This window comes from Notolabrus celidotus, chromosome 24, assembly GCF_009762535.1.
Source record: "Notolabrus celidotus isolate fNotCel1 chromosome 24, fNotCel1.pri, whole genome shotgun sequence".
Classification (NCBI taxonomy): domain Eukaryota; kingdom Metazoa; phylum Chordata; class Actinopteri; order Labriformes; family Labridae; genus Notolabrus; species Notolabrus celidotus.
In genome coordinates this window covers 319,227-338,966 of record NC_048295.1, presented here as the reverse complement: position 1 = coordinate 338,966, position 19,740 = coordinate 319,227, and the positions used below count along the sequence as shown (strand labels likewise).

Genomic DNA, 19,740 nt, shown 5'->3' with positions numbered 1-19,740 from the left:
TTAATATTTGAGATATCTTTATGGTTTTTAATTGATTTCTACGCCCTCTGGTGGTGAAAACCATGAACTTCAGCTGTAATTCATATACTTGACCGCAAGAGGGGGTAAATACCCACTTTTTCACTGTTTTGGTGAATTTGACCTGAAAATTTTACCTTTTTGCAAGTTTGGTGCCTTTTTGCCATTAAATACACTAAAGATGAATATACACCTTCATACATCAAATTTTATCAGTAAATCACAATCAAAGAACCTTAAATAGAGATAATTTATTAATATAATGAATATATATGTAATGTATGTGTATAAATCTTATGTGCTTTGGCAACAACATGTCTTTGTTCATGCCAATAAAGCAAATTGAATTGATAATTTACTGTTTGTTAATATAAATGTTCATATTTTAGTTTATTCCATTTAGAAAGTTCATTGTGAACACTGGATTCATCTGTATTTGTCAGTTTTGCTTCATGCCAAGACTTTTCTGGCTGAAAGCATGTTATTGTATGATTTTAATGTCATTTTCAGATGTGTATCATGGTAAGACTTCTGTTTTTACTCTTGTAGATCTCCAGCTGTGATGGATGAATCCTGACCTGAGGTGATAATAAAACCAAAAGACAAAGCCAGACATTTGATTTTATAACTTTTATTAAATGTTTGATCTGTGAATAAATATCTGAGCTGCCTGTGACACTCAGCAGCAGAAATATACATGAAGAAACAGAACGACACCAAACACGTTACATTCAGAATACTTCAGTCTCAGCTGCACACACAGAGATCACTTCACAGACGACAGCAGAGAGCTGCAGGTCAGGGTCAAAGTTCAGGCTTGTATTGCTGATTTTATTGTACAATCACAACAGTTCTATTGCTAATCGTCTCTTCAAATATTGCAGCTTTTAGATACTTTTTGTGCTTCTCTTTGATTATCATTTTTAAATCATGTCAATTCAACTGAAAGAACTAATTGAACCTGTGGATTGTAAATATCAGAATTGATGACCTGCTTCAGTTTGTCTGTGAAGAACATCGAAACTTCAAACACGCTAACAAACACAAGAAAACCTCGGGGAAACATTTGCACACGTTTTCAAGTAAAGACAGACTCTTCTACAAAAACAATCTGCGTCATAAAGCTCCTTCACGTTAGTGTTTTATAATCTGTCAGCCTGTCTGAGTGCACGGCAGGAGCATCATCATATCAACCATCAGAGTTCATGTGATACATTACAGAGTCAACACATGTCTGCTCAAGAAGCCATGACTTTCAGAAAACATGATGAAACTAAAAAAAGAGGAGCTGCACTCAACAGAGAAAAACACTGCTTTTAAAAAGTGATCCGGATGAGAGAGAGACATCGTACGGATCAGAGATGTCTTTAAAGAATAGAAGGCTTCAACTTTAAAACCAAGTACAAATCAAAGAGAGCACTGCAACCAATCAGAGGGCGAGAGGTTCTCTGTGAAGACTCCTTTAAGGCAGATTCAGCAGCTTTAGTGAGCAGCTACTGTTTTTAGAGCTCAATGATTCAAACATGAAGTGATCGATCAGTCACTGGATGAGTCTTCAGCATCGTTAAATTAATCTGACCTCCAGTGAAATCAAAACTTTGATGTTTAGCCGCTCCGTAAGGACGAAGAACAGCTGATCCTTTTCTGTTGTTGAGTGCAGTCATTCGTGAGCTCTGGTGTCTTAAACCTAAATTTAAATAAAGAGTATCAAACAAACTTTCAGTGCTGGCAGTGACTCTTCTGATCCCTGTGACCTCTTTCAGTCCACCAGGAGACGACTCAGGCTGAACTTTGGCTGACTGGCTTACATTATTTCCTCATGATACAAAAAATAGATCAAAAATTTCAGTGTAGTGTAAAATCAAAATCCAGTTAGAGGGGAAACGAAAACTCCGCCGTTAAAATATCAACAGAAGAAAACATGGACAGACTCGACCTCACATACCTCATGATCCACCACACACACCTCGTGATCCACCACACACACCTCGTGATCCACCACACACACCGCGTGATCCACCACACACACCTCGTGATCCACCAGACCAACAACTACAACTATACACCTGTACGTATTTACATCAGCATGTCCTCAGGAACACACACACACACATCAGTCTCACACACACACACCTGTCACACAGACACTACATGACTGTACAGTTTATCTTAAATAGATAAATAAATATCACACACACACACACACACACACGCACGCACACACAGAGTGTTTGGGGGAAAGATACATTCCACCATAATGTGATAAAGATTAAAATACAGATGACACCTGCTACTTCCTCTTCCAGCTTTTCAGAATAAAACGATTTTAAAGTCGACTTTGACTCACCAGCTTCAGCTAAATTTACCCAGCATTCAGCTGGCTGGTCACTTCCTACAGAGCCATGAAGCTGATGATGGAACAGGGGAATGAAACAAAGTACGTACAGTAATATTGTACAAAAACCTACAACATCTACCGACATGAGGAGGAGCGTTTACACTGGAGGGGAGTGTGTTTACGGGACTGTAATCTAAAGTTGTTTCGGAGGTTTTCTCCTCTTACAGATTGTTTTCATGTTCCTAACGGTTTCCTACGTGTTGGTGTTTCACAGATTTTCCTCCCCGGCGTTTCAGAACAGACCCAGGATGGCGTCCTCGCTCCCTCAGAGCATCCCGTCCAGGTTCTTCTCTGCGCTCTGCTTGTCGGTGGTCGTTTCCTGAGGGCTGTACTGAGTGTGATAATCTCGCAGGATCGTCACCACGTCGTGATGGCCGAAGTGGACCGCCTCATCCATGGGTGTGTTTCCCCACCTGCAGCACATTTCATATGAACCACAGGAACAGGATCAGGGACGTCAGGAGGGTCAGAACTGTCTGTGTTACTTCAGACTGCTACACATCAAGCGGCGGAGTCTTACCTGTCTTTGGGGACCGGGTTGACTTTGCAGGCCTCCAGCAGGAAGCGCACCACCTCTGCGTGTCCTGAAACAAACCAACACACACACATGAGATGCTCCGCACACACAAACAGAAGACAACAGATGTTTTCCTCCTCATCATCACCATCAGGACTCTTTACCTTCAGCAGCGGCCACATGCAGGGCCGTCCTGGAATCGTAGTCCCTCTGCTCCATGTCCATGGAGGACAGCGCAAACCTGGAGCACAAACATGACACAGCAGATTAAAGACACACTGAGGGCCTCCAGATTTCACCAGATCATGCTTTTTATTCAGCAGAGAGGAAGACAGACACTCTGAATATTTAGAGACGGTTACCTCCTCAGGGCGGAGACGTCTCCGGTGTACGCAGCAAACAGCAGGTTGATCACAGACTTCACCTGAAACAAAAAAACAAGCAGCTTCAGACACAGCAAGAAGAAAACAGCAAATCATCTCAACACAAGGATGAAATCTTTATGAACCAGTGAGAGGAAGGTGGTGCAGTGATGCACGTTTCTGCCAGCAGAGGGCGCTGAGGGTGAACACGCTCAGGACAAGGTCACAGAGCGAGGGAAGATGTGACGCAGAGAAATGTTCAAGTGATATTCAGGACTAAAAATAGACCCCAACAACAAATCTAACAGGAGGAAGGTCAGAGAGGAGGAGGAGGAGTAGGAGTAGGAGGAGGACGATGGAGATGGAGGAGGAGGAGGAGGAGGAGGAGGAGGAGGAGGAGTAGGAGGAGGAGGAGGAGGAGGAGGAGGAGGAGGAGGAGGAAGAGGAGGAGGAGGAGGAGGAGGAGGATGGGCAGAAGTGAATAAGTGGAAGTGTGGTTCTCTTGGTTCTCACCCTCTGGTCTCCTCCCTCTCTGCGAGGATCCAGCTTCTTAGCAAAGTGCCTCAGGTTGTCATAGTTGTGAAAGTTGCAGAGAGAGACGAGGTCCTGGAGGAGACAAGCTTCAGTTTATCTGATCCAACATGTGAACAACAAATAATCCAGACCGGACGACAGACTGCTGGATTCAGGAACCAGCCTGAGGCCTCTGTGAGAGTTACCGTGCAGAACTTGATTCCTCTGACGCTGTTGCCCAGTTTGTCGAGCGGAGGAGACCAACACATGATGCCCATCACGTTGGGAACGACCAGCAGGATCCCACCGGCGACGCCTGACTTAGCGGGCAGCCCGACCTGGAACAGGAAGAGGAAGAGGAGGAGGAGGTGTGAACAGGCAGACCAAAGACAGGAGGAGCAGTCAGACGTTGGAGACGGAGGAGATACTGACGTGAAAAGCGAACTGTCCAGAGAAGTCGTACATGCCGCAGGAATGCATCAGACTCAGAGTGTTTCGCACAGACTCAGGACTCAGAACACGCTCGCCGGTGATTGGACAGAAGCCGCCGTTTGCCAGAGTGGCGGCCATGACGCTGGCGCTCTCACAGGTCACCTCGATGGAGCAGAGCTGATGAAGGAGATCATAAAAGGCGTCACGTCTCTGTGTTACAGGGTTTGTTAGAAAGACATCACTGAGGACAAACTGAGCTGCTGTACCTGGAAGTAGAAGTCGAGGATGGAGGTCATGTCTGTGCCCTCAGGAAAACACTGAAACAACAACAACAACAACACAGTCAACAAAGAGATCTGCAGCGTGTCTGTAACCGAGCTGATGGGAGCACAGGATGAACATCAGTGACTTTCATTAAGTCTCTGTACGTCAAAGACTCCTGTCAGCACCGGGCTGCAGATGACCTTTGACCTTACCTTCTTCTCCTTCAGGTAGTAGCCAATGGCAAAGTTCCTGTCTCCGGACTCTCGCTCCGACTGGAACCTGTGGCACAGAGAGACGTTTGTTTTTCACACACCACCCTCGATGACTTCACACGTTCAATGGTTTATAATTCAGAACAATAATAAATCATCTCAGTGTTTAACCCGCCGTGTTCGGTGGTGAGGTGTTGCTGTACTCACGTGGCGTTGCTGAAGCCCACGTACTCGTTTCCTGCCAGTTTGTTCATGAAGTTCATGACCTGGAAGCAGACGATGAACAGGTTTATAAACGGCACAGAGTCCAGGTGAAGTAATGTTTCTTTACAAAGATGAACTTTGAAACACTCACATAGTCAAACTTCTCAGCGTTGCTTGCTCCTTGCTGAAACACAAGCAGAACAAACACGGTGTCATCATCTCATAATCTCAACCTCACATCATCAGACACTCACAGTATCCCATGGCATGACATTAGCACTACTTTATGATCCATATCTCTATGATAGTGAACTAGAAAACAGAGCAAGTTTACATCACTACAGCTTTGAAACCATCAAACCAAGATGAATTAAGATTAGAGGTGGGAAACTAGCTGGAGATGAGGGGGTGAAATAAAAACAGTTAATCCACTCAGAGATTAAACTAACAGAATCTCCTGTGTTTGAATGTCTACAGAGGAAACAGATCTACTGTGACGCTACAGCTATGTTTGAGGCAGGTGAGTCACTTTAAGACGCAGTCACACCACCGGTCACATGATCCACAAGTCACTTGATCAAGTCAAACCACACGAGGATGACTTGGGGGGCAGAGGAAACTGATGTCAAGTCGACACATTTAGGATGTGAAGACGGTGGTGGATGAATAAAAGATGCTTCTAGATGCATGATGGGAAATGAATCTTCACTGTGTCTGTTCAGTATTTATATTTCTGCAGATCATCACATCATTTAACTTTTAACACTTTACTTTGTGCACATTAAATCTGACTTAAACTCTGAAGTCTTGCTTGTGTCTTGCAGCGTGAGCTCTGACTCTGAAGGACTGTGGATCTTTGAGTTAAGAGGAGTAACTCAGATGAAACTGAAGCTATGAAATCAAAGTCTACTGAAGAATGGAGAATGATATAAAACCAGTGTTTGAGTTGGGTCAGAGCTGTTTATAATCCAGACGTATAAACAGTGTTTGGAGAATGCAGGTGAAACATTCATAAACAGCCATGTGAAGGCTAAAAGCTTCTCACAAATCCAGACAAAAGAAAATAATTAAAAAGGAAAAATTACCAACGTCATTGACCTGTTGCAGTGGTCATAATTTCCCAAAGATCCTACTGCTGTAAAATATGCAACAACACATAAAACCACACAACGAGCCTTCAAATGTACATTTCAATGAGGTAGATGTAGATTCATCAGGAGGACAGAGGAGGCGCATGCACACAGTCCCTGATTTATCACCCTCATCAATAATCAATGATCACAATCTGAGCAGTGATTGGCTGGATTCAAAGGGAGGGAGGGATTGGCTGACAGCTGTCACATCGTGCAGGAATGATGGACAGATTGAACACGAATAAAAAGTTCTCTTTGTTGTTGGTTTTCAGACATTCTTCAAATGTTTGTTTGATCCCAGAATATCTCCTCGCCATCATTCCTGCACGATGTGATCACAACAAACCACGCTGGATGGTTCCTCTGCTCATCCGGACAGTTTATGTTCAGCTGGTGTCGAGTGAGAACAAACAAAACAGGTAATCTGGGTTCTGCTGACGTGTGTCTGTTTATCAGAGCGTGGGCCGGGACTGTCTGAGCAGAGATCTGGAGACAAAGCTAATGTTTGCTATCATACCACAGAGGTCTTGAAGTCAAGAGTGTGTCACTTTGTCACACCTGTTAACTCAATAATCAATCAGAGATATATTATATTTATCATATATAAGCAATTAGGACTGAATATCCTCTGTCTCTAATCCTGCTGAAGACAGACGGGGAGTATCTGCCGTCCGTCTCATGTCGAGTGAAACTGAAAAGCTTTTAACAGCGCAGAGGAGCGTCTCAAACTTCCTGCAGATCGTCTCTGAGTAATTAATCTGCTCTTCATCCTACAGGGAGACTCTCCTCATCCTCACCCGGGGTCACCCAGACCTCTCAGTTTTAATTTGAGTCTCAAATCAGCAGGTGGTGCTCCTGTGTTTCTAACAGAGACGTCCCTGTGAGTGTGAGTGTGAGTATGTGTGAGTGTGTGTGAATGTGAAGGTCAGGAGAGGATATTTAATGAAACACTCAGAGCTGCTCTTCCTGTACTGTAAACTATGTGTGTGTGAGTGTGTGTGCAGGATATCTGAGTGATGCTTGCTTAAACCTAATCCCCTTTTAGTGTGATTATCTATAACCTTAATCTGCCCGGATACAGTAAGCTGCCAGAAACCAGAATATAATAATAATAATACTTTCTCTTTGGGTGTCAGTTTCTCTTTGTAATTAACTTCTCTGCCAGCCGGACGCTCAGATAAAAGCTGAATCTACTTTTTAAAGACATAGACGGTCAAACATCAGGATCTGTGACATGTTCTGTCCCTGTCTGAAGTCACAGCAGAATAAAAACACTGAGTGTGCCTCACACCATGTCAGAAAACAGCTGATTTATTCTTCTTACTGAGCTGATGTGTTAAATGTGATAATGTGTGATATTTGACATGAACGCAGCTTACCTTGATGAGGGAGGTACAAACGATGGCTCCAGCGTTAACCATGGGGTTGTGCGGTTTATCTGCAGGAGGGAGAGAGTGAGATGTTTGGACTGACTGTAAAGTGTTCAGGAGTATTTAATGATGGATGTAGAAACGCTGCAGAGAACACAACGAGGCTGGATGCTTCCCCTCATGAGAACACATGCTGACACACTCATGTGCACCGTGCACCCTGCACCGCTCCCCCTCTGGGTTTTAATCTGCTTATGCAACCGTCCAGACAGCACAATGTTGAACTAATAAATACACATACAAATAAACATCTGGAGTCGGTCCTCTAAAACTCTGTGAGGTAACACAGAGAGGACAGCAGGAGACTGTCCCTCACTGGGTGGCTAAACAACAATAAGGTCTGATGTTTTACAGGGAGACAGAAGTGATGAACACACTGATGGATAACTCTAAAAACTTCATGTGGTGCTGTAGTGAATGGGATGTCTGTGCATGAAACACTACGACTGTCTCAGCTGATGGGGCCTGGCTGCTTCTTATCTCGCCACGTGCCAGCAGCTCGTCGTATCTCAAGGTTACGTTCCCGCTCTGTTACACGCGCCGCTCGGTTTGATTCTGCTGTGGAGCTGCAACTTTCATTAACTATTCATCCCAGCTCCATAGCAACCAGGCCTGGAGACGGATCCTCTTTCAGTGTCCAGAGAGGAAAATTCACCCACAGCTGGCTGAGTCAACAAAGGAGCAGGTGTGTGTGTGTGTTTGTGTGTGTGTGTGTGTGTGTGTGTGTGTGTGTGTGTTTCCTCTCACCATCCTCGTTCAGGAAGAGCTTGTTGAACCGCAGGCCGCTGGGCTCTTTGCCGATGAAGCGGTGCACGTACTCGGTGCCGTGGTCGTGAACAGCGATGGCGTACTTCAGCGGCTTTACGCACGACTGCAGGCAGAAAGGGACCTTTGTGTCGCCGACAGTGTGCCTGTGGACAAACACGGGACACAGTTAGACTTCTGATGAGCATCCATGCTCTCAACCACTCAGACACAGTGTGAAGAAGAGAGTCAGTCAGAGTCAGAGTCCTGTATTCAGTTACCTCTGTCCATCCACGGTGCACAGGGCGACGGCCCACAGGTCCGGACTGAAACGTGCAAGCTGGGGAATGTAGTCCGCCACCTACAGCAGAAAAAAACATACAAATCAAACACAGGAAGTATACTCCTTGTTTGGAGCACTTCTCTGCGCTGTGGCGCTCACTCACCTGCCCTCCGGACATGTGTTTAGCCGTCTCATAGAGTTCGTCAAAGTGGGCACTGAAGGACTGGAAGTCTGGGACGACAAACTTCTTCCTGAAGGCCTGAGTGAGCAGGACGATGTTGCTCTGGACACATCTGAGACAGGAGACAAGACGAATGTTCAGGAGACAGAGAAGACAACTCTCTGATCAAGTGTGGAATCAAAAAACAGAAAAGTTTAGTGTTCTGAACAGAATGAATCTTTCATGTTGTTCAAAACATGAGAAGGGAGGGGGAAGAGAGGATTTCTGAAATGATGCTGAAGCTCTAACACACCAAACAACACAAAGTGTTGTTTGTTCTTTCTCTTGTTTGCTGGTTGAACACCTGACAAAGCTTACAGCTCCCGGCTCTAAACTCCCCTGTTAGCTACACTGATCCAATTCTTCACAGACCAGCTGCCACAGTGAGACATCTGCTGCTGGACTTAAATATCATGTCATTAGCCGTGTTGTCTCAGGGGAACCTGTTTGCTCTTCTAGTTCAGTGCCTCTAAGTTCAGGATGACATCTTGTGACTCCTATAAACGCTCCGTCTGCAGACTCAGCTTGATTCTCCTAGTTTGCATATGAAATGTGACAAACACGAGTTTGCTTTAAAGAAAACTAATCTCCCTCCACATGTTGCCGGGCTTCCTGATCCTTCTAATCGGAGCACAGATAGGAAACGCACCATATAATAAGTCTGGAGGTGGAAGCTGTGTCGCTCTGCTGGCAGAGATTTGTGGCTCAGCTATCTCACTGCATCAAACTCTGTGTAATCCCTGTAGCATGGGATCCCTGCAGAGCACACACACACACACGCCACGCTCCAGCTCCGGCTCACGTGCTTCCTTCAGAGGCCTTGCTCTATAAATAAGCCTGAGGAGGTGATGTGATGGATCCAGGCCAGGAGCTGCAGAGCCGGGGTCTGTTCGCTGAGGATTCAGCTCCCTGGTGAGCCTTCATATGCCCCGACTCACCACGCCGCAGCTCCCCAAGCTGTTGCCCAGGTCTGTCTCAGCACCGAGTCCTCTGGGGGGTCAAACTGCAGCTGTGATCCTGCTCAGAGATCGAGGGCTGATAGTATTTTATTCTACACTGGTACTTGTTCCGACTGTGGTTGTGGTTTCATAACAGCTCCTGGGGTTCTTAGATTACCTTATAGATATAATAAACTGCTGCTAACTGTCTTCTTGTACTAAGAGAAGGATAGAAGTCCCCCCCTGAAGCGGCTGGAGTCAGGGTCAGTCTGGATCGGAGAGACCCTAAAGATTTAAAACCTCTGTTGGTGTCGAGCTTGTGAGACCTCTGTGGTCTGCAGCTCGGCTACATTAGCCGCTAAAGGCATCACAGCATGACTCTCTGACAGAACTGTAGGGGGGAATGGTGCATTATGGGTAATATAAGCCTGATGTTTTGACAGGGTAGAGGAGTGTTTGATGACAAACCTCTCCCTGTTCTTTCTGAGAGTCATTCTGGAGGAGTTTCCTGTTTGAATCCTGCTGGATGGAAACCTTAACGAGACGTTGATGACGTACAAACTGAGCAGTGGTGAATAATTCATGACATGCTGTGACCCCTTTTCTTCTGCAGGGGAGCGCCGAGGACTCGCATTAACAATTCTGAATATGATGAAAGATTCATGCTGATAGTAAAGGTGGAGCAGGAAGGAAGCAAGACGTTACTTAAAGAGTCAGCATAATATCAAACGGCATTAATCCAAACGACTGAATGTCAGGGCTTTCAAAAGGAAACCCTTCACCTCTCCCTCTCCCAAAGAGACACATGCTGTTCGTTACATCAACGTGGACCTACTTCTTGAAGAGGTGCCGGTCGAGAGCTCCATCAGAGGTGGTCTTCAAAGTCACCTTCAGCATCTCCATGCATTCCTTCAGCCGGGGGTCTCCCGTGCGAAGCCCCGTGGCTTTGAGAGCCTGCACAGAGAGGAGGGAGACATCCTGATTAAAGCCGCCTGAAAGCAAATCAATAAAGCTACAAGCCGTGAACCGAGGCTCCTGAAGAGGCTTACAAGAGGAGTCACCCCGCTCATAATTCAACCAGAGAGACAACTACAAAGAGGGGCCTGATTCACTGCAGATCTGCTGAACGGCCCCTCTGTGTTTCTATAAATCCTACAGAAAGCACTGAATTAGATTTAAACTAGAGAAGTCTTTGTGAGGGTTCCTGCTTCAGGACTCACTGTGGTGAATTTGTGTGCAGGGATTTTTTCCTGGCCTTCTGCGATGGTGTAGAAGAGCAGATCCTCCAGGCTGGGCAGGATGCCTGCCTTCCTTCTCCTGCAGGAGAGAGAAAATACAGAAACACACAGAGGAGTGAGAACATGAGCGAACACTGAGGCTCACTGTGATGGAGACATGGAGGGAAAACTGCAGCAAAGGGAGGAGAAGAAGAAGCTTTATAACTGCAAGGAGAGGCTGTGAGTAAATATCTGTCACACTGCTCTGAAAACAAGACCATACACTAACCTTAGCTCAGTGTTAGACCCTGTGGAAGAGGCAGTACGTGTTCTCTTCCACAGGGTAACATACTGACTTAAGGCCAGAGTAATGTCAACTATTTGATGGCTACTTTGCAAGAATACCAGCCATGTGTTGAAAAAGCTGATTAGCATGTAAGCTAACCAAAGAATGGAAGTGTAATCCCAAACCCTGTGACCTCCAATGAGACCAAAGGAATTTGATGAATAAGACCTCAACGTATCGTTAGGAAAGCAGCAGCACAGAGAGAGCACCAACTACAAACATCTCATGACAAATAAACCCGTCTGTGGAAGGAGTTCATGCTGCCTTACGGGCATCTTGATCCACAGTGTGTGTGAGAGGATGACGTGTCAGAGGAACTCAGCCATGTAAATCCACGATCTGTGAATTGTGCTGACTGGGTCTTAACTGCTGCAGCTGTGACAGGACGCCTGCCAGAGCTTCCGGCTAATTACTGTCGAGTTTTTCAGTGGCTGAGAATCGACCACCAGCCTTTAACTGAGTGACTGTACAGTCTGCATGGTGTTAAAAAGCCTGAACTCTTCCTCTTACTGTAAGAAGAGAGGGAGCAGCATAACACAGCTCATGGATCGTCCCGGTCTCTGCTGAACCCGCTCTGTGGTGTTTACAGGCTCTCCGTGTCTGACACGGTCAAAGCCGTCTTCTGTGCTGGACTCTTCCTGATTCTTGACCCAGACACACGTCGCTCTGTCGTCTAATGACATGCATACAAGCTCCTCATTGTGCACTGCAGACACTCTGCATGAGGTTCTCATCATGTATTCATGTTTCTATCACTCGTTGTTTTTATGGTCGTTCTCTGTGCTGCTGTGATCCTGTAACTTACAGCTGGAGTAACCCTGCAGGGCATCAGTGGAAGCTAACCGTGTCTGATCTGATTATTAGTATTTTATTATCAGTCTGTCTGGCTGGTATTCTCAGCAGTGCCTCCACACCGAGTCGACCCTGGGAGGAAAGTTAGTAGCATGTCAGGCAGACTCTCTCACAGCAGGCTCTCTGCTATGATTCATATCAACACCAAATTGAATGCGTGCAGGGCTTTTGGTGCCCAGGCACACCTTGTCCCATAATGCATCACGGGGAACTGGCCTGTGAAGATGCCTGAAGGTAAAGCTTGAGTTGGCAGGTGGCTCCTCGCTGCAGATACAAAGCTCAGTTTGCACCCGAGTAGTCATGAGAGCAGATATCTACCAGATCAGACAGAAAGACTTGAGTCCACAGGGTTTCCTCTGGAGGGAGAAATCCGAGGAACCATGACCTCTTTAAATATGTGAAACTGTAAATAGGACTATCTGGAGTTTGTTGACAGTCGGACAAACACACGACCTCTCTTCTTATCTCTGAGAATCGATATTCAGGTTTATCTGAGACTTCTCTGATGCTGGATCGTAACACAGAGGAAACCCTGGGGCCAAGTCTTTGATTCAGACATCATTACTACCTTCAAGAACTACATTATCATGAGCTACAGTTCCACTCAGAGTCTGAAGTCAGAGAACATCCTTTAAATAATAATAATAATCTTTGATTGTTCACACTTTGTGACGTTTTGGGTGAAATTTGGTCTTTACGACGTTCCCGACTTTCTAACTCTTGGGTGGAACTTTGCATTCAGATACTTTTCATGAGGAGCTGGCACTGTTTCTGCTGCCCTCATAAACAAAAGGTTGATGCCTGCTGGTGAGGAAGAATACACATCAGAGAGTGTGTGAGGAGAGGGGAGGGGGGTCGAGGTAGAAGGGGAGAGGGGTTCAAGCGCAGCCGCTGGGAAGAAGTGAAGGTGAGAGCGGTTTGTCAGTTTTCTGTTCTACTGGAAATCAGGTTCAAAAAGAAAGGAAAACTAAAACTAAAATAAAAAGAGAAACATACTTACAAATGCAAAGCAAGCAGATCAACAAGAGGGAGAGAGTGCAGAGGGAATAATACCGAATTAGTAACAGTAGTAGAGTATGAACAACATCATCAAGCCTGCAGGAAATACTGCAAACATACTGATACTACTGTGACGAATACACAAAATGTACACAAATACACAAACTTTAAATAAAGCTACAAGTATGAACAGTGACATGAGGAAAACAGAACAACAACAACAACAGATCAACAACATGTGAAGCTTTGAGGAAACCTGAGAAAGAAAACATGTTAAGACTTTTAAAATGCAGAAACACTGAGGAACAACATCAGATCTAACTGAGCTGCATTTAAACACAGATCAGATCACAGACAGATCTCATTAGGAGAGAGTCTCTGAGCAGGAAACAGATCTGCACGCCGCACTGACGAACAGACACCATCACAGCTCTCTGTTTCAACGTGAGACTAAAAGAACCTCCTCGTTCAGTTAACGAGGCCTGTGAGAGAATCATCAACGCCGGGTTAGAGGTGTCGCAGGAACATCTGGACCCGCCTCTGGATCCACTCATTAGTCTACCTCAGCTGCTCTCATTAGTACTCCAGCTTCCCCTCCCAGACCGCCCTGAAAGGTCAGCTGTTATCCAACACGCTCAGTTTGTCCAGAGAGCCGAACGACTCTGTCTCTTCCTCGTGTCTGCAAACAGAAGGCGACCTGGAGAAGAGAACTGAGGTGTTTGAGATGATTAGAGGAGTGAGGAGTGAGGAGCATGCACAGCAGCAGCTGTTCAAAGAGAGAAACCAGAGTTCACACAATCAGGTTCTTATAAATAACCCGGTGTTCTCTAACCTACATGAGAACCAGTCTGAACTCTGGACGGATCAATAGTTTGGATGTTATTTCACTGGTGTTACTGGAGCTGATCCCATTATAGCTGCAGCTGAGCAGGTCCCTAGGTCACTGACAGCTGATCTGAGGTCAGCGTTGGAGCACACCGCTGAACGCTCCCTGTCTAAACTTCTTAACTGCAGACGATCTAACCTGATGTGTTTGGAGCCGTGTGTATCGACGGGCTGACGTCTGATAGAGTCGTCTGTGTTGTCAGCTGTATCATCTGACCCGATCGATGGGGCCGAGTTTCACTGCCTCACAGATGTCACGGCGAGCGGGCGTTGAGGGTGGAGGCAGACATGAGAGCGGCGGCGTTCAGAGGCGGAGCTGCACAAATCAATCTGAGTGAAGTGACTCATCCGCTCATCCTGGAGGCTCTGACAACTGCCGGGCAGCACGCCAACATCCCGGCTTTGGTGCAAAAACGGAGGAAAAAATTATGTGGGCGGGATAAGCTCCCCTGCATTACAAACATTTTTAACCCCTTATTAGCCGGAGTACCGCCTCCGGAGCCTCACGCACAGGCTGGAGTCAAGGCTCAGTGTTGCCGGGGCTCAGGGGACTCTGAGCAGCCCGCTGTGGGTTTTATATTAACTCCTGTTTATGTTGGGTTGGCCTGATTCACTGACTTTTAACCCTGAGGCTGTTTAAGTGCTGCTGGGTGTCATCTCCTGTTTTAATGTGGACGATGCTGTTATCATGGGTTAATCTGATTAGCTGATAGAAAACACTGGCAAGTACAATCTGACATAATCTCAAATGTGCAGACCAGTTAACTGACTCCTGGTTTAAGCTGGAGTTGTGGATCTTTAGGCGGACTGACAGCTAAAACTAAAATATTTACATGATCTGATAAGAACCAGAGAAGAGCTAAACTCTCACATCTACAGATTTATCACTGGGGGATACTTTGCCTGACAGCATGACTTGAATTGATGTCCAATCTGTCTCCAAACACTAACATTTCCTGCTCTGAGGTTCACATGATGAGATGACTCAGAGTCTCTTCAAACAGCCTCTGAATGAACAGTCAGCATGTTCCTCAAAAGCAGAGCGCCTGTATGTTTCTCAGCGTGCCACATCCTGCGTGACGCCTTCTTCATGACTGCACAAACACTCATCCCCACAGAGGACGTCCAACAGAACGAACCCAGGCTTCCCTCAAACTGAACTGTGCCTCCAGGGAAAACAAGATGCTGCTGACGACAGGGTGCTTAACACGGACACACACAGAAACACACGGGACAGCCTGCAGAGGGAGAAGGGGACATCTTCCTGCCTGGGAGGAGAGGACTCGTGCTGCTGCTGGTATCACAGCTGATCTGGATGTTAAAACCAAGAACAGATATTTACAGTGACACCTTATCTTAGATTCACTCAGTGCATCTTTTCGATTATCTGACGAATAAAGTGGAGCAGGATTCATCAGCGTGCAGAAACCCTGAGTAAACACTGCCTCTCATTCCTGTCAGATCAACATCTCGTAAGAATAAAACACTCATCACACAGGAGGCTGATGAAACCAGACACCGGCTGCTGTGATCCTTAGCATGATCGATAATCTGAAAGGGACGGATTGGATCTCTTGCAGCGACTGACCTGTGAATATTGAGATTCTTACAAGCAGACGTCGAGCTCTTTAGCAGGATTTTACAATCAAGAGTCAAAGATGAATGTGGCACAGGGCATCACAGACCGATAATGAAGCACTCAGCATGCTTTACAAACACTATCAGAGCCTAGACCAAGTGGATCATTATCTCAGTGGATGTCAGAGGGTTTTAAGTGGATCCAGAGAGACCTTAGTGACCCATGGAGGTGATGTTTTCACCTCTCATCCCCACTTCTCCATCAGCACTCACCTCTACTGCAAATAACACCTGATAATGGCCGTGTTATTGAGCTTATCATAATTTGTGCACTTGCATTTCTCAGTGTGTTTCATTCCTAGATGTAATGGCTGACCTTCATTAGACATTGAGCTTGCCTGCAGGGTGAATTGAAGCAAACACACACATGTTGTATGTTGCAGTGTACATTTTAAAAGCAGCAGCAGCTTAATGTCTCAGTATGTGAAGCCTGAAGCTGCAGGATGCTGCTGCATGCACTCCACATGCCTCCAATGCAAGGTGTTTTTTTATTCCCTCTCTTCCATGTAAGCTAACAGATAATGTTAATTCTCTAATGCATGTGTTTGAAAAAGGCTACTGGAGCTAGCTGTGCACACTGTGCTGCCCTCAGGGTGAGCATGGTGTCAGCCAAGAGAGATTAAACCTGGAATAAAGCCTTCTTAGACATCTATTAGCTTGGAGCTGTGGTGATGCGTTCAAGGACCCTCAATGCAGAATCATGTTTGGAATATCTCCCACTGAAGAAAGGCCTCGGTTATTGGTGTAACATGAACACATACATTAATACATTTTAATGCATCTTTAATATTAAAATAAAGTCTTTAATTCCGCATCTATAATTTGTTTTAAATGTTTGTAATCACAGGAAACTTTCAGAAAGGTTGTCATGTTTTTTGTTTTTCTCTGGTTTCAGTAAAGTGTGATGATTCCTCTCTGAGGTTTGGCCTACAGGGATGCTAACCGGGTTACAGGACTCACTTCTCTGCTGCAGAGTCCTTGCTGGCCTCGGTTAGTCCGGCCTCGGTTGGTCCATCCCCCTTGGAGCAGAAGTCCCTCACTCCATGCCTCCTGGAGAAGTGCTGCTGCGGGGCTCTCCATCCAGGAACCCCCCTCCCTCTGCCGGGCGTCCTCCCATCCAGAGTCCTGGTGCTGAGGCAGGCAGCAGGAGCAGGTGCGGAGGGACCAGAACCAGGACCAGATTTCACTCGACCTGCCAGAGGACGCTTCAGCGGGGTCTGGAATAACTCCTTCAGGGCTACCGTGGACCGAAAGTGTAACATTTCACCCCCGTGGAGAAGAGGATCCTGACCGTGTACTGGGTGGAGGTCTGTGGAGGAGCAGAGGACGCTGTTCCCGGTGTGTGTGTGTGTCGAGTAACGGTTCTCCCGGTGACTCAACAACAGAACACTCTCCTCTCTGCAGCGCAACCTACCTTCAGTGCAGCGCGGGCTGTGATTGGAGGAGGACAGAGCGTAACAGCCTCTGATTGGCTGAGAGAGCTGTCATTCATGAGCTCTGTTGTCTCCTGTGTTTGACCCTGTAGGTCATGTTTATGATCATTTATCATTGTTAGCAGATATTTTATTATCATATTTATACTTATTTTAATGTTTAATATTGATTGTATTGTTGTTTTATTATTTTATTAATTTTAACTATCTGTTTTTATTATTTTTCTACTCAGTTTATTGATATTTTAGCCTTTATTTATATTTAAATCTTATCCTTACCCATTTTTCATTTAATTCTTCTAACTATTTATATTCTTAATATTAATTTGAAGCTGTAACTTATCTTAATTACACATATTTTATTGTTGTTAGTGTGGATTATTCTCTATTTTAAAATCCATAGTCTCTATTTTAAAATCATTTTTTGTGTTTTATTTCTGCTTCTTTCTTGATTTCAATCGCTGTGAAGCATTTGATTTGTATTAAAGGTGCTATATAAACACAGCTTGATTGATTCCTTCATTTTACAGTGGATAAAAAATAAAATATCTTACAATAATGTATTCTAACAGCTAAAGTACCATCTTAAATCCATAAAAGATAAATAAATGAGTGTTTCAAAACCGATTTTCACTTTAATAACTTGTAAAAACTGCACTGTTAGTGTCTTCTATGTTGTTCTGTCAGGGTACCTCTGTATTTCACAATGTATGGTGTCAAATGTAACTTAAAGTGGATTCAAAATAAACACCCAGCTGTCTGCATATGCCTGCTTCTTCTAAATAAGCTCAGATGGTATATTAATAAACACTCAGATAAGAGAAGAGGTGTTGCAACCTTCTCAGTTCCGACATTCCCCCTCAATCTCTCCTGCTGGAGCTTTATTATCAACGTATTGAATGGTTTCAACGTGCAGCAGCTGTCATAGATCATCACAGTAATGATTTATGAACAGGAGTATTACAATTAAGAAACAATAAAGTCAAAACAAATCACAACACAGCAGCACAGATGTCAGACACATATTGTGATGTCTTGTCTTTGTGTGACACCCTCTGATTTATTTTGGTACTGCACATTTTAAGCTGTGGTTTCTGTGGCAGGAATGGTTACAGCTCCATCTGCTGGCTGGATATGATTCTAGATTAGTCAACAAGCAACAGCAGCACTGGCAGGCCAATAACAGATGACAAAGAGATTCTTAAAACAGGCAGGCGTTAGTTGTTAGTGTGTTTGAAGTTGTTCTACAACCAGACTTGAGTTTTATTTCTCTCTGTCTAAGGACACATTTATCAGAAGCATGTGCACACTGCACAGTCCTTATAATAAATCACACTATACACAAATTTTGAACACGATCAGTCTCTTTAAATAAGATCAAATATAAATATTTTGGTGCTACTCAGAGACAATCTTAAGCTGTCTGTTTGAAGGTTTGCCTCCATGTGAGACCTGAGTCAGACAAGTCTGCTCTGACCTCGTTCATGGCCTGGGTGGGTGCAGCTTGACACCCAGCATTAAACACTGACCTACAAAAGAGATTACTCACTGGAAAGTGTTTGTAAGTTAGTTGCCTCAGTTTACTTTTCTGTGGCTCCTAACTTTTATCTGACTTTATCTGAATGTCTGTAAACTCCACCCACCAGGAGCTCCAAGTAGGATAAAACAAACAAATTCATGCTGACTAATAGTGCTTCACTGGGAACATGAAACATTCATAGATTTGGACCCAATCGTTGGAAGAAACCCAAAGTAACCAGCTCGCATTTACAAGCATCTACGTCTAGATTTAATGGGGAATTCCAACTAAATGTTCTTGCTGGTTATTTTACAGGAATCCACGTTTATATTTAAATATCCAGAGTTCTGCTTCTTGTTCTCGGACGCAGCCTGACCTACATTATCTGCATGATGTTGCTGCACTGTCTGGCCGAGATGTGTGCATAGAGGATGTAATCTATAAATAAACAGATTTTGTAATGTGGTGTGGAAGGTAATGATCGATAGATTTATATGTCTGCTCCAACATGTTTCAGGAATCTGTTCAGAGTCTGCTGTGGTTTGTTTTCTTTGTCATGGATGTAGTTGACGGTCCACTTGTGCATAGAAACTTAGCAGATGTTGAAGTATTTAAATCTAACGACTTGAGCCTAAAAACAGCTCTTTTTAATTTAAGTGCTGCTGTGGTGAGCGTGTCCCTGAGCATGCTCAGCTTTATATCTCTGCAGTGTCTTCACAGATCTTTGATATAATGTAAGTCTAAAATAAGAAACCTTCAGAGCTTGTTTCACTGACATTTTTTCAAACCTACGGCAGCTCTCAAAGTTTAATTTTGTGCAGAAATCCCCCTCTGAGCTGCTGCATTTTCCCTGCATGCAGCAGCAAAGCAGAAAACAAAGGAAGGAAGGAAGGAGACAAACAAGGCGATCCCTAACGAGGCTGCAGGGAGGAGAGGCGATAATTCACTGACACCCACACCTTCTCAAAAGCAGTCAGCTTCCTGCTCCTTCAAAATGAGGGTGATGGGTGCGCTCGGCAGATCCCTCCCACGCTGCTTAGCGGCTGGCTTCCGCCCACCGCCCGTGGAGCCGCCCACCTCCAGCCGTTGCCACAGCAACACATCATCATCAGTGACTTGCACTGGAGGAGGAGGAGGACAGGGAGGGGAGGGGTGGACGTTAGTGTGCCGAGCAGGCATCCAG

The 19,740-nt window shown here is 45.1% G+C and overlaps 1 protein-coding gene across 3 annotated transcripts; it reads right to left on the bottom strand.

Moving 5' to 3' along the window:
* Positions 1–633: 633 nt before the first annotated feature.
* On the bottom strand, positions 634–17,020 carry glsa (glutaminase a). Of its 3 annotated transcripts, XR_004630124.1 has the most exons (19): positions 16,566–17,020; positions 10,889–10,985; positions 10,504–10,622; positions 8,674–8,803; positions 8,509–8,588; positions 8,231–8,394; positions 7,433–7,491; positions 5,072–5,104; positions 4,924–4,982; positions 4,717–4,783; positions 4,507–4,557; positions 4,241–4,417; positions 4,015–4,146; positions 3,809–3,901; positions 3,296–3,357; positions 3,098–3,174; positions 2,937–3,000; positions 2,048–2,829; positions 634–2,005 (listed from the first exon to the last, which is right to left on the bottom strand). XR_004630124.1 is itself a non-coding variant. In XM_034677511.1 (18 exons), exons 1-18 carry the CDS (start codon positions 16,865–16,867, stop codon positions 2,682–2,684), a joined length of 1,914 nt encoding a protein of 637 aa, XP_034533402.1. In that variant the 5' UTR covers positions 16,868–17,020; the 3' UTR covers positions 634–2,681. The 3 variants fall into 3 exon arrangements, 2 of the variants coding, with proteins under 2 accessions (XP_034533402.1, XP_034533403.1); XM_034677511.1 differs by having other exon boundaries at positions 634–2,829; XM_034677512.1 differs by having other exon boundaries at positions 634–2,829; positions 10,889–10,979.
* Positions 17,021–19,740: the final 2,720 nt, after the last annotated feature.

Excerpts from the sequence above, each read along its gene's own strand:
- glsa (XM_034677511.1), bottom strand. The coding sequence starts at position 16,867 with ATGTTACACTTTCGGTCCACGGTAGCCCTGAAGGAGTTATTCCAGACC. Across the intron at positions 10,986-16,565 it reads AAGGACTCTGCAGCAGAGAA|GAGAAGGAAGGCAGGCATCC; the intron begins GTGAGTCCTGTA and ends TCTCTCCTGCAG. Across the intron at positions 3,175-3,295 it reads GACGTCTCCGCCCTGAGGAG|GTTTGCGCTGTCCTCCATGG; the intron begins GTAACCGTCTCT and ends TTTGTGCTCCAG.